This window comes from Ambystoma mexicanum, chromosome 14 (assembly GCF_040938575.1).
Source record: "Ambystoma mexicanum isolate Mex_15411 chromosome 14, UKY_AmexF1_1, whole genome shotgun sequence".
In the NCBI taxonomy this organism is placed as follows: Eukaryota; Metazoa; Chordata; class Amphibia; order Caudata; family Ambystomatidae; genus Ambystoma; species Ambystoma mexicanum.
The window spans coordinates 427,783,807-427,798,916 of NC_090940.1; the positions used below are offsets into that span (position 1 = coordinate 427,783,807).

Below are 15,110 nucleotides of genomic sequence, written 5' to 3' on the forward strand. Positions count from 1 at the left end.
CTAGGATGCGTCGTCCTCCTCTTAAGCGGTGGACTCTCCGAAGGTCCTGGCTCCAGTTCCCCCATCGGGTCTGGCTCGGGTACCTCCGTCGGGGGGAAGGGGCAACCTAGTCCTCATCTCCGAGCATAAGGACTGAATGGCTGACAAAATGGCCGCTGAGGTGTCCTGCGGTGCCGGAAACGACGGGAGAGGGCTCTTGAGGAGCCTTGTCTGCGACACCGTCGCTCTCGTCGTCGCCCTCGTCGTCGCCCTCGTCGGGATCCCTCCCGATGGGCTGGGCCTCTTCCACGACTTGGATGAGCTCCTCTTCAGAGGTAGTGTCCGTATCCACGATGGCCACCAGCCCCTCCCCCACCCTTTCCAACGAGGACTTCGTGGGGGTCTTCGATGGGCCTGAAAGACTCCCTCCGCGGTGGCAGGGAGACTGGCTCCTGAGGGCGCCTCCACCGGTGTAGCCTCCACAGGCTGAGCCAAGGCCGCGGCGACATCCTCAATCGAGGTCTTAGCAGGGTGAATTAAGGCCAACGTCACCTTCTGTACACCCGGGGCCTTCACCTTGGGGGGAGGGTCCGAGACTCGCTCCCCCTCTGCCGGAATTTTCGAGATCGACCAGGGCCTCTCCATAAGCTTCGCCGGGTTCTCAGACTTCCTCTTACCCAAGCCAGAGCGTTGGCTTGTCGATGATGGAGCCGGGGAGGGTGCGCCTTGCCTGGCAGCCAAGGAGCCCGACCGTTCGGTGCTCCCGGTGCCAGCAGACTCGCGGTGCTTAGCCTTTTGTTGGGCCCCCGTCACCGGGGCACCCACACAGGACTTAGAAGACAGCTCGGACTTTTTTCTTCTTCTCGCCTGGCGGGCTCTTAACCTCCAGCCAGTTGGCGAGACGCAGGTGGCGATCCTTCATGGTCCGCTCCGACATGTTCCCACAACGCGCAGTCCTTCTCCTTGTGCGTCTTGTATTCATGGAGACAGAGGCATAACGAATGCTGGTCCTCCTTGAAAACGTTCTGAAGCTGGCATCCAGGGCAGGTCCTGAACAGTTTCCAGGGCGTTGAGCTTCCTTTCTCCTGGGCCATGACCGTGGTAGGCCTCGGAACTTCTGGAATCCTCCAAAAGCTTAACTCGATGAAATCTTCACCCTTGAGGGGCGTAGAAACTCCAAAACGGATCCCCGTTGATCGGATGTAGACACGGTGGAGCTTGAGGCTCTAATTAACCGAAAAATGAGAATCTGAAAAAAGCACGAAAATGCAGCAAAAGCTCAAGAGCTACAGCACGAGGACTACCAACACTTGAACGTGCGGTAATAGTCTGAGGATGGCTGCCGGGGCGGGGTTTAGGGAGAGGGCAGTCATTGGCTGGGGGCAGTATGACCCAGAGACCAGCGATTGGTTACTACTAAGAAAGAGATCCAAAACGAAACTGATTTTTTCTATACCAAGGATTCCCGGCCTGACCGGGAATATTCATGAGCATGTGAATCCCTGCCAGACCCCATGCTGGAGAAATGCCGACTTGTATGTTTTTGGTACGGTTTCTGTTTCTAGTGGGAGATTTAGGAGGTTTCTGTAATATTTTGATGTTCCTTGTGCGAGGATTGATTTGTAGATGTCAGGCGCGCATGGATCCATGGGTGAACCTGATTTCTTGCTGTGTTTCACAAGCAAGACTAAAGCCTCTGCCGATATTTCTGGAAAGTTTTGGAGTTTGTGTTGTGGTTCTGTGTTAGGTTCAGTTTGTTGGTTGTTATGGTTGATTGGTCTCTTTTGTAGGATTTGTCGGATGTCGTGAATTTTGTTCTTGAAGTGTTCTGCAGGGTCGTTGCAAAGTTTCTCAGAGGGGTTTGGGGTGTTGTCGCAGCCTGGTGGGTTTCTCATTTCTTTGTTGAACATTTCTTTGCGAGCTTGTCGCATTGGTGATTGTAGTCATGCCTTCTCTTCGCCTTTTCTATTTCCTTCTTGTATGCTCTGATGTGTTTCTGGAAACGTTTTTTCTTCTCTGGGTTGTATTCTTTCCTCCATTCCAGTTCCATTTTTTTGTTGTCCTTTTTCATGGTGCTTAGTAGTGGTGTGAACCATTTTGCCATTGCTCTTTTTTATTGATGGGGTGAATGGTTTTTCCAGAGTGATCTTTTCGATTGAATCAACGATCCATTTGTGTAGCAGCTCTACTTTCCCTTTTAGGTCAGCCAGTTCTAGTTCTAGTTCTGTAATTGAGGGTTTGGTAGTCTCCAGTTCTAACAAGTTGCTTGTTTTGACAGTTTTCCAGTTTCTTTTTGTGGTGGTTGTGTGTTTGGGGGCCTGGATGCAGAGTGGAGTTGGTAGTCCGATGATGAAAGATAAGATGGTCACTCCACAGTATTTGTATCGGTGGTGCTGTGGTGATGAGTCTCATCGAGTGAGATCCTGCCTCAAAGCTACCTGGATCCAATGGGCATCAATGAACTCTTGCCGTGGCCGCATCCTCAGCCTGCATAGCCGAATGAGGTAGATTCATGACATGCCGAGAAGGGACTTGATGGACCTCACCCTTGCAATCTTCAGAGTCAACAGCCGTTGTACCTTGCCCAGGATGGCCCCTATCCTCTCCTCCGACAACGACCCCAGGCATGACACTGTCGAGTCAAGTGCCCAGAAACAGTGCGTCTTGCGATGGCATCATGCATGAATTTGCATAGTTCACTGAGAACCCCAGCTCAGTCAGCAGCTGGACGGTTTCCGTCTTGTGAGAGACTGCGGTCTCCCTCAATTTCGGTAGGATAAGCCAGTCGTCCAGGCAGGGGTAAACATGGATCCCTTGCAGATGCAGCTGCGCCGCCACTGGCACCAGGTATTTGGTGAAAACCCTTGGCGCCGACTTCAATCCGAAGGGAAGGGCCTTGAACTGATAGTGTTGCCCTTGAACCACAAAGCGCAGAAACTTGCGGTGTCCCCTGTAAATTGGGATACGAAAGTAGGCATCCTCCAAATCCAGCAACAGGAAATCCCCTTCCAGTTGACCCAGCACGCATGTGCTGAAGGGTGACCACCCGAAATTTCTGGGATCTGATGTTCAGACGGTGGAGGTCCAGGATGGGCCTCCAACGGCCAGTCTTCTTGACGAGAAAGTACTGAGAAAGTACTGAGTACACTCGAGTCCCGGAGCCTCTTTGGGACAAGTTCTATGGCGCCCTTCTTCAGCATAGCCTGAACCTCCAGCAAAAGCTGAGGGACATGGTTTTCCTGCCTGGCCACGGGTGGTATGCGAGGACACTTTCGTTGGAATGCCAGAGTCTGTGTGGGCCAGAGCGTCCTGCACCCAACGGTCGGTGGAGATAGACTTCCACACACTGAAGAAGTTCACCAGCTGGCCCGACATCACGGGCGGTTCAATCCTGCTTTGCCGTGGAGGCGCCGCCTTGGGGACCTTGACAACGGCGATCACCTCCGGACTTGCTGCAGCCCCTCTAGGCCAAAGAGCGGGACAGTTGACAGTACGACAATGAGCTTCCACCGAAGCCCTTGAAGGAACCTTGGGACTTTCCTCCAGAGGTCCTAAGTGACGGCCGTCGATGCTGCAGGGTTCCCAAGGCACGTGCCATCATCTGGGCTATGGTATCATCTGTGACTTCTTTAAGATGAGGGAGAAGCGGCAAACATAATCTAGATGGACCAGAGCTTGTTCCGGGTCACTGCTCCGATCAACCGGTCGTCCAAGTAGGGGTAGACATGAATCCCTTCCCTCCTTAGACTTGCTGCCACGACAGCCATTAACTTGGTGAAGACCCTCGGGGGGGGAGGTCAGCCGAAATGGTTGAACCCGAAATTGATAGAGAACTGCTAATGGCGAACCTCAGGTACTCCCTGTGCTTGTGATGGATTGGCACATGAAGGTAAGCATCCTGTAGGTCCAGAGATAAACCAATCCTGAAACTGGAGGGCCTGAAGGATCTGAGAAAGGGTTACTATCTTGAACTTGTCCTTCCTTAGGAATTTGTCCAAGATGGGTCTCAAGCCTCTGTCCATTTTTGGTATTAGGAAGTAAGGGGAGTACCAACCCTTATTACTCTCCGCTACAGGCACCAGTTCTAGGGGACCTTTCTCTAGCAGGTCTAAAATCTCCTGCATAAGGAGCGGGTCTGGAGAGTTGCTCCCCGGTGGATGACTGAGGAGTGTGTACAAAGGGCAGGCAGTAACCCTGGGCAATGGTCTCCAATGCCCAAGCATCTGTCGTAATAGCCTGCGATTCTGTCAGATGTTGAGTTAACCTGCCTCCTACTGGTGTTGTGTGGAGAGACCTCAGAGGGGTTTAGGAGGGGCTGACGCAGATGTTGAGGGCAAAGCAGCACCTGCCGATGTAGACTTGGTACCTTTGACCTGTCCACCACGGGTGAATCTGCTCTGGCCCCTTTGAGCTGGATGCCCTCTGCCTTTTACGAATGCAGAGTAAAAAATGAAAGGGCTTCCCCCTCCAGGACGTACATGTGGGGTGGTTTGGAGTTTGGCAAATTTCAGCCCCATGGGATTTGGCTGCCGCCTTAGAGGTTTGCCATTTCTCAAAACTGTCAGCTTTCTTGCCAAATAGAGAGGTGACGTCAAAGGGCATATTCAGAAGTCTGGCTTGTACAAGACCTGTTTGGAGGGACTCACATCGCATCCTTCCCATCCTTGATATTCAAGAATGCGTCTCGTTCCTTTCCTTCTGGAAGACAGTCAGCCGCTGATGAAGCACACTCCCCAAGGATGTGGCTGAATCTCACTAACATGCAAGGGGCGTTAACAGACTTAAGTGCCATGCTGCATGCAGACAAGATCTTTTTGGACATGGCATCACATTTTTTGTCATCTCCTTCTGGTGGTATAATGGGGTACGCCGATTTACTGTTTGACGAAGTCACAGCCTGCACTACCAAGCTCTCTGGGGCTGGATGCTTACTCAAGTACAGAGGATCTGAGGCGGATGTTCTGTACTTCGCAGAGCACTTTTTGTTTACTGCAGGGATAACCTCTGGCGTTTCTCAATTTGCAGCTATTCCTCTGTAATGCTACAGGGTCTTCTTGGGGCCCTTTATCTAAGATGTCTTGCTGGAAAGAGGGCGTAGTTGCTGACCACCTCATGATTGCATAATTCTCGCCATAAGAGATTAAGACATTTCTGCATGCTCTCCAGGTTCTGGTCTGCCGAAGTCTGCCTCTGGAGAAGTATCTATGCCACTGGCATCTTGTAGAGACTCCTGAAGATTTCTTAATCTGACTTACTCGGATATTAGGTCCTCTGGAATGGGAACTCTGTAGTCTGCAAGCCAAACTGCCTTTCATTATCAGAGTCTTACCCTTCATAGATAGAGGACAAAGCTCTGAAGTAGTCAGAGTGTGGGTAAGGGGTAAAACCCAATTGAAGCGATGAGGGAGCCAGATTGGTCAACACTGCTTGAAATAGGGTAGTGGTCGATGTAAACGTCATAGGTCGACGAAACTACAAATGGCGTCGATATACTAGAGTATGACCTCGATGTCGAGAGACTGAATTTTACTCAATGTCATTGATGGGGCCAAAGCCCCTTTCAACACCTTCGAAGGATCCTTCGACGCCCCGGGTACCGATGGTGCGGTTGACCATGAGGCTTCCATGCCCTCTCCTTCATCGGTGTCGACAACAGCGTCGATGACATTGTCTTATGTGCCGAAGGCACCTTGGACAATGGCATCGATGATGCAGTCTTGTGCGAAGGGCCTTTGTCTCTATCAAGGGTTTTTATTTGCCGAGGTCAACTACTCAATGCATTTTTCTTTTTCGGGTCTTTCTCCTGGGGTATCACCTCTAGGCATCTCTAAGGGGCACAAAGACGGGTTCTTGTAGACCCTTAACGCTGTTTTGCGAAATTCCCCCCACTTAGCTGAAGAGCTGTGTTTAGTGGGGCAGGTGACCCTTTCTGGTAAGTTAGAAGATGAAGAGGAAGGTGATCTATGATGCCTCTTCTTGGTATGTCTCAATCTGGACGAGTGATGAGAACCATGTCGAGATCGAGCGGGAAGGTTTTCTCCGATGGCGAGGAGACAAATGTCTCAACTCAGCCGAGGACAATTTCGAAGGGGTAGAGGATTTAATGGTCTTACCTTTCTCCAGCTTCCCCCTACGCTCCCTCAAGGCTTTCGCCGTCATGGACATACACACTCCTCACACTCCGAACACTGGTGCCCTGAGCCCAGGTACCACAGGTAGATTCTGTCAAGATCGGTTTACATCTTTTTGCCACAATCCCAGCATTTTTTTAAGACAGATCATGGCGTCGAAGCAGATTAAGATGCCATCTAAGATTCGACGTTTACTTCAAGGAAATCGAAATTTAAGAATTACTGAGGAACCGAGCGTTGCGCCTCCAAGGATTATGAAGCGCAGAAAAAAGGAACAGAGCAACAGAGGCTGCCAGAGATAAGGAATACATGGGAGGACACAATGCATTCGAAATAGGGTTTTTGGGCATAGCATCCTCGTGTCACAAGTGGGACCTGGTATCCAGGCGATGAAGGCGGACTCAAGGCCTGAAAGGTGGAGCTTAAAATGGATTATAGCAAATGTATATTGGAATCCCATGACCTGTGTGTGATCTTGCAAGCTATTGGACAAGACAATTCAAAACATTTCTGGACAATGAGATCCTGGGAAAGTCCCGTTGTAGTAGCCCAGGATGAAGTTATTCAGCAGCAGGTGTGGGTCAATCATTTCACCAGAATACACTGTACATTTGAGAAACCTAAAAGGGCGAGGAATAAAGATGTTCCATGGTCACTGAAACGTTCCCTAGAGGAAATAAATACCCTCATTCCTAAGAGCACAAGTTCTAGATCTCTGGGTCATAATGGCCTAAGTAACGCATTTCAGAAATCAGATCCTGATACACGCGCTATGGTATTGGAGGCCTTATTTAAGGGAATAATTGTCTCAAAGCATATTTCTTGTTGAAGGGCGGTTAATATTCCCATCTTTAAGGCGGGCGATCGGACAGACCCTGTAAACAATCATCCAATCTCCCTTCTGGAGCCGACAGGAAAACCTTTGTGTGCCTCATTCTTAGGGACTTGGAATTATGGGCCAAAACACAGCATTATTCCCAAACATCAAACAGGTTGTCTATCTACATCATTGAACAGTCTGGTCCTGAACATGGTGAGTGTTGAATATTTCTCCAGGGGCGGTCCTCAATTGTTCGGGGCATGGATCGACCTGTCCCAGGCTTTTGATACCATCAACCGGGACCGCCTCTGGGGGAATTTAAGAGAGCGGGGACTGCCAGAACACCTGCTGGCCTTTCTGATTGAGCTACACACGGACACTGAATTTTAGGTTAGACTCGATAGATCAGGTCTCCTCTCTAAATCTATTGTCATATCAAGGGGTGTCAGGCAAGGGTGCTTGGTGGCACCCCTCCCTGTAAGCCTTTATTTGGCAAACCTGGTTAAATGGATTGTGGAGTCGGCATTGGCCAGCCCAAAACTGGGCACTTCTAAAATCGGGTGGCTGGCCTATGCCGACATTGTGCTCCTTGATCGCACACAGATTGGCCTTCAGAGGTTAACTGCCTTTCAGAAATATACTGAACTGAATGGGTTGAAGACTAACCCTGAAAAACAAAATACTAATTTTCAACCACCAGTTAAGGCAAACCAAACAATTCTCATGGTTTCTGGATAATCAGGCAATCCCCAAAGTCAAAAGATCATATATTTTGGATTGGTGGTTAGATCCTATCCAATATAGGGGTCACAGAGGTCTTGGACAAAAAAAGAAATCTTCCGCCTAGGTTCAGATGAAAAAATTACAAATGCTGCACATTTTCCATCTTGCCATTCATCAAATACTACATTGATAAATACGAAAACTAGTGCCGGTATTATTTTCATACTAATCCACACTCATGTGGTGGACTGGGAAAGATTGGAGGATATGCTCTGGAGGAGTGTGTCGACCCCTCCTAACCGTGTCCCAGTAGCAAGCCTGGGATATGAACTGGGTGTCCTCACTCAGGGCCTGCTGGGAATGGAAGCCGATTACACGACACAGGTTGATCCGGTCTCCACCCTCTCACTTTATGAAGATGTCTTGGTCACGTATCAGGGGGCATCTAGCCTTTATTTAAATTTGAAAATTCTATGTGCCAACATCCTTGTAGAATCAGAAAGTCTGGAGGAAACCTTGATCCAAAATCCTATGAAGGCTAAAGAACTTAAGAGAATGGACTGGATTTGTACCATCACCGCAATGAGGACAAATCAAGGATCTACGCCTCTTTCACCCACAGATAAACCTACATTTATGAGGCAGACCTACCTGACAAAATTCCCTGACCCATCCAGAAGAGCTGAATGAGATTTCGCTTAAATTTGCTCCCAACTCTGGAAATCCAGAATATTAGAGATGCTGTTATAATAGCAAACCCAATCTGTCAAAGATGCCAAGAGAATGAGATCCAAACCTTGAGACATTTGATTGATTGGCTCGGGACCAGCGAGAGAACACAAAAGGTTAGTTAGATTTGCCCCCCATAACTGGTGGATTGTGACCGATTGTTTTTGGAAAAGACTGGCATCAGGACACAAGATCTTGCTTACTGTTGAAGTGGTAAAATTATTGCGAGACTGGAACTTGCTGAGATTTGTATAACTACTTTTAAAGTGTTTATGATTAACTGATCTTAAAGATTGAACATTTTATGAGAATTTTTGGGAAAAGTCAAATTTGAAGACTATTTGTTTTGACTAGGTCACAAAGGGGGAGGGGGGAGGTGGATTGTTTGCTTTAAAACCACAAGTATGTCAATGGAAGGGGGGGCCGCAGGGGGCATGCCTAGGTGCCCAAAACTTCCTCCATGAATAATATGTCTTCTGGGCTTCAGGTTGATTTAAATCTCCAGATCATATAGGATGTTTCACAACAGCAAAATGGTTCACCCCACTACACAATGCCATGAAAAGGAAAAACCGAAAACTAGAATCTGAATGGAGGAACACCGCAAACATATTGAAATGCCTACAACAGATCCGCGCATATAAAAAGGAAATACAAAAAGCAAAGAAAACATTACAACAACCGAATCTTCAGAGCACCAAACGCTCAAAAAGAACTATTCAAAATCAAACTAAAAAAACCCACCGGCCTCACCACGCCAATCCCATTGACAAAACTTTGCGAGGACCTCAGAGACCACTTCAAAAACAAAATAACCTTCATCCAACACCATACAAAACAGACCAAGCGATCACAGCTCAAACCCCACCAACGCAGACGAGGAACACGCAAACAAGCTACGAAACTTCCCAGAAATATCAGTTGAGGCTTTCGTCAAACTAGTAAACCAAAGCAACAAATCAGGCTCTCCAGAAGACCCGTGCCCCCCGGACATATACAAAACAATTCTCAAACAAGGGACCCCCATGGAATACCACAGGAACCTCCTCAACCTCTCAATCTCAACAGGTAAAGTACCGCAGGCCTTCAAATCGGCTTACATCAAACCACTACTCAAAGACACAACAGGAAACGTAGAAGACTTATCTAACTACAGACCCATCTCCAACATACCCTACATAGCCAAACTACTAGAAACGTACATCTACCAGATAACCCAAGAATTCATAGAAGAGCATTGCCTACTAGACCAGGCACAAGTTGGCTTCAGACCTATGAGGGGAACAGAATCGGCTCTCCTCTCAATATGGGACGACCTAAAAACAAACGCAGACTCAGACAACAGCACCGCCCTGATTCTCCTTGATCTGTCTGCAGCCTTCGACACCGTCAACCACGCCATCCTCAAAGAGATCAGAAGGACTAGAGATAACAGACACTGCTCTACTATGGATCAAATCCTTCCTAACAGAACAGAACCAATATGGATGAAACCTTGTAAATCCAAACCCAGAGTCTCCACGTGCGGAGTACCACAAGGATCATCCTTCTCCCCGCTTCTATTCAACATCTACATGTACCTATTAATCAAACTCATCAAAAAACACGGCCTCACATGCTACAACTACGCTAACATACAAGACACCCGAGAAGAAAACAACACTAGAAAATTGCCTTTGTGACATTCAACTGGATGAACCTCAACCATCTCAAAATCGACCCAGGCAAAACAGAGATAATTGTTTCAAAAAAGGGAGGAGACATCAACTACATCCCCTGGCCAAGAGAGCTCGGCAGCACACCAGAACCATCATCAACTGTAAAAAACCTAGGGGTCCTCATGGATAAACCGCACTCTGGAGCCACAAGTAAACTCAGTAATCAAGAAATGTGTCGTCCTCCTGCGAGCAGCGAAAAGGACCCTACCGTTCCTGTCATTCACCAACAAACACTTTCCATCATCGCTCTGATCGTGTCCAGAGTGGACTATGCCAATAGCCTATACCTGGGCATGCCCGAACGACTTCTAAAAAAACTGCAACGCATACAAAATGCAGCAGCCAGACTGCTCCTCAAGCTACCCAGAAGAGAACACATCACACCCGCACTAAAAATACTGCACTGGCTACCACTGAAACAGCGAATAAAGTTCAAGGCCATGTGCATCACACACAGAGCAATACACAAACAAGGCGCAGAATTCCTAAGCGGCAAACTACACCTACACCAACCGACAAGAACACTAAGATGAAGCACCGACATACGCCTGGAACCAAAACCCTACAACAGAAAAAAACTCGGGAGGATCATCTTTCTCTCACCAGGCATCCAAAACCTGGAATGACCTACCTAAGAATATACGGAATACAACAAACCACCTAGCATTCAGGAAACTCCTCAAATCATGGCTCTTCAAAGCGTAACCACAACAGAGACGCACTAGAATGCCCAGACATTAAAACAATGATGAAAATAACTCCAACCTCGACCACTCTCAAATTGGACAAACACTCAAACCAAAGAACCAACCACTCGACAGAGCATAAGACATCATGGAAAATAGCCACAAAGGAAGGCTGCAGAGACGGACCACATACCTAGACCCACACGAAAGCCCAATTGACTCTCTCCCACTGGTACGTACTGGACGAACATATCCAGACCGGCAGACGCATCTAGATAGACGTTGGCCTGCGTCGCATCTGGATAGGATCGATTGAAGGATAACATGCCCGCACCTAGAAAAACGTGGATGCTAACATGTGCCACACCCAGAGTTGTGAACACCGGCCTGCATGACGCTTGGATGGAGTCGTGAATGTTAGCATGCCCACACCTGGACGGGTCTCTAGACACATCTGGGTGGGAGTGTGAATGTTGGCATGACCACACCTGGATGAAGTCCTGGGTGTTGGCCTGCCCCGCGTCTAGATGGGAATGTGAGGACCAACAAATGCTGCACTCAGACAGAACTGTAAATGTTAGCATGGTAAAGGTCAGGTAACCCACTAACCAATATAAGCTCAAACTCTGCATACTTATCTCACTCAAAAAACTCACAACCATCTCTCGCACAACAAGCCACACGCACTTCACAGCACTGCAACACCACAAGCCGGAACAGCAGCACACGCGGACTGACTCCGATCCGATACCCGCACCAAAGCTCAGCACCCGGTGTATACCGAGTTGAAGCTGCCAACAGAAAACCACTCCTCTCACTATCAGACTCCCTTCACCTTACTAACCCATCCCACCTTTATCGTTCACAGATCCGCCTGGGGACCAATTCCGTTGGTGATGGTGCACGGTACAAATACCTTTAACATTTAACATTAGCTGAGAGGCTGCACAGATTGAACTCCTGAGCGATCCCTGATCAACTGATCGCACAGGTAGTGGTACACATGAATCTTCAGGAGCCAAAATAAGCAACTGTCACCAAAAGCACTCTTGTGAACACTCTAGGGGCAACAAACTGAATTGCAAGCATCTGCGCCAATAGTGTTGACTGTCCTTAATGAACCTGAGGTACTGACACTGGTCATTCCCGATTAGATGTGGAAATGGGATGCCTGAAAATCCAAACGTTAACCAATCTCCACCTGACCGGATGAACCTCAAATCTGTGCCAAGGTGGCCATGTGAAATTATTTAAGGGGTGGAACTTTTGTACGCGCCGAGGGGTCTCCAGAGTCCAATTCCACCTTTATCAATACTGATAATTAACGGGAGCAGAACCCATTGCCATTCATTGGAAGAAACTCTATGTCATGGAGGCAGAAGATTTTGAATCTCCAGTGTGCCCAATGGAGTAGACCTCTAGAACTTTGGTGGAGCGTGTAAGGTCAGACCTTCCATGGAGTCCCCAAGGATCCTGTGATGCTCATTCAGGCTTCATGAAAAGAGGAAAGTCTTCACCCTACTGGGGTTGCACGATAATTTAGCATTTATATAGCGCTACAAACCCTCAGGCATCTGAGCGCTGCTCATTATTACCCAAGGTGTGTGGTGCTCATTTATCAACCACAGATGTCAGAGTGAGCACTCTACTCGCTGTGCTATCGGACCGGCCTGGTTAAAAACTGGAGGAGAATGCAAACAATTTGGGAGAGCCCCCACCTGACGGAGGAGACTGCTGGCTTAGCTCTTAAAACAATCTTTTTTGGCAAAAGTAGAAACCCCTTAAGATTTGTCGCGGATCACTTTGTAAGCTCTAAAAAACAGCATAGGGTTGAAAGCTCTACCCGGATCGTCCAGAAATTTCATTTTGTAAAGCTTTATTCAACACAAGTTTTCAGCCTACAATTATGCAATACACAGAATACTACACTAGAATACACAAGCTCCAGTAAAACCTATAAAATGTGCAGCTCCAAGTAAAATATACAGATATTAAAAAGGGTGCTTCACACATCAGTCATCAACTGATGAGAATTCCTGCAAGTCAATGCTCTATAAATACATTTCTCCACCCGAGACATTTAGGTAGGTCATTTGACATCCTACGTGCTGTTTATACAGCCAACATCTTGTGATCTAAAAACAGTCACTGATAAATAGCATATTTTTAATTGCAACCAAGTAAACGTGTGTGGAAAACAATTCACAATAATTTCAGTCCCCTTATGGAATGACTGACGTTTCAGTGGACCTCCAGTGTCCCCCACCTTCCTCATGACCATTTTGAATGTAGTAACCCTTGCACCATAGGTTGAATGTCTTAAGAAATTATGGATTTTAGTTCCATGCTTCTGTCTTGAACCCTTCAAGATGTGGCTTTGAGTATTGCAAAAGTCCGCTGGGTCATGGAGCAGTGGGTTCTGTCTCTTGCCAGTGGGGTCCAACACTCATGTTGGCATCTCATCTTTTCACTTGGTTAGTATGGGCAGCCGTAAATCCCTAGTTTTGCTTCCCGTTGCAGCTCTGTTTGGCTCCATTAAAGAAACATCCATTGCCAGAAGTGGTTTATGTAAAGAGGTAGAAGAGAGCCTTGAAAAGAGCACTGATGTAGGCTTTGCAAGAAGAAGTCTAAAGCCTGTATTGCCTTAGACATTAGAATATGAAACTGCTTTGCAGAATGAATAGGAGGTTCATCCTCCTTCAAAGGAATTTCATCAACATTAGCCACTTCTGAAGGAGGGTCAACTGGGACCTTCCAAGTCACCTAAAACCATGATAGGTACTTGGGAAGGAACCAATGGTTCTGACGGTAGGCGCCTAGCTAGCTGGACAAAAACCAAGACATAACTGAACGCATAACTGCAGAATTTACTGACTGCATGAAATCTGTAGAAGGGAAAGGGCTACAGAACATTCTTCCTAAAGAAACCATACAAGATGTTATGAGACATAAGTGTCCACTAATGTTGGTATATCAGCCCTGGTTAATGAGTACTAAAGTGTTAAAAAGAATGATGGCACACATTCAACACCAATCTAGGCATTCGCCTACACAATAAGAAATCTGTACCGAGGGATGGACGTGGAGGAAAGGAATGTGAAAAGAAAAGCGCATGGACAAGTTCCTCCCACAACCAATAAAATAGGCAGAAAAACGAGGTGCAAGGGGCGCATCAAGGGGATGCTAGCATGCACCGAGCCTCCTAAAATCTTTTTTTAAAAAGCACTTTTTGAAAAATAGGTTTCTGTCCAGCAGGCTCTCTCAACCAGTTAGGGAGGAGGGAGAGTGGCATGCTGGAAATGAATATGTTTGTTGGCTTCTCAGAACCCCTGAACACACTGCGTGTCTTAATTTCTTTAAGAGAAAGGAAGGTGACTGGACGTCAAAGTATGGAACAAGTGATCAGGACTAAAAGTGCCATGGTTGGTGTCTCAGAAGAAAACAGTAAGGGGGGGTAGATGTGAAGCACTTCTGGAGCAAAAATAAAAATCACACTGGAGCGGTTACATTAATACATGCAGTAGTACACCAATATTTTTAGCAGTTCCAATAGAAGATACTAACCAATAGATGCAGGGCCTATGATTAAGGATTGATGGACATAAAATATGGGACTTGCAGAAGGCTGTAACTCACAATGCTTCATTAACTCATTTTGTAAAGCAATATTGAATAGCTGATGTCTCATGATGTGACAAAACAAACTATCTACACTTCCCCCACAAATGACAGTCTGGACTTGTTACCTGGCAAAGGTCTTGTCTGGCAGGTGGGACTTGTGATGCTTGCAGTCTATGAGGCTGCTCGGGTACTTTCGGCTCAGCCGACAGAGGTTTGAAATCCTGTAGGTGTTCCTTGTGTTCCCTGAACATAGAGAAACATGGAGTCAACATTTGACAAATTAGCACCCATAGACGCATCACTAAAACTACCCAATACAAAAACACTGTAGGAGCTGGAAATGCAGGCAAACAGGTCCTACTGGATGATCAAAGAGCTAGGGACCCTCTTGAAAAAAAACACAGGGCCATCATTAGGCTCTCAGACTAGTTTTTTGGTTCATTGGGGAAATAAAGATCCAGGCCATTGACATCACAGGTCTTGGACAGGATTTAGTATCGGTAGCACATCGGAAGAGGAACTGAAACTGCAGGTTTGCTAAAGTAGCAACATCAGGAAACCAATGATCCACTGTTATTCCAATGCAGATGAGTCTATGAAATCTTTGCAACCCATCACAAGTTGTCTCACTGACAAACATTGGTGCCTGCAGCAAATATATGTTTTAGAGGTTTGCAGGTTAAAACGGCATGAATATCACCTG

General features: G+C 47.2%; 1 protein-coding gene across 6 annotated transcripts in view; it reads right to left on the reverse strand.

Annotated features, from left to right (window-relative positions):
* YLPM1 (YLP motif containing 1) overlaps positions 1–15,110 on the reverse strand; it is a 1,127,325-nt gene that overhangs the window by 1,024,670 nt on the left and 87,545 nt on the right. For all 6 annotated transcript variants that reach the window (XR_011283753.1, XR_011283754.1, XR_011283752.1 and 3 more), the window contains exon 6: positions 14,533–14,650. Coding sequence is in view for 3 of the 6 variants with exons in the window: in XM_069637605.1 (XP_069493706.1) it covers positions 14,533–14,650 (118 nt within the window). In the remaining 3 variants the exon portion in view is untranslated. The remainder of the gene's footprint in view (positions 1–14,532; positions 14,651–15,110) is intronic.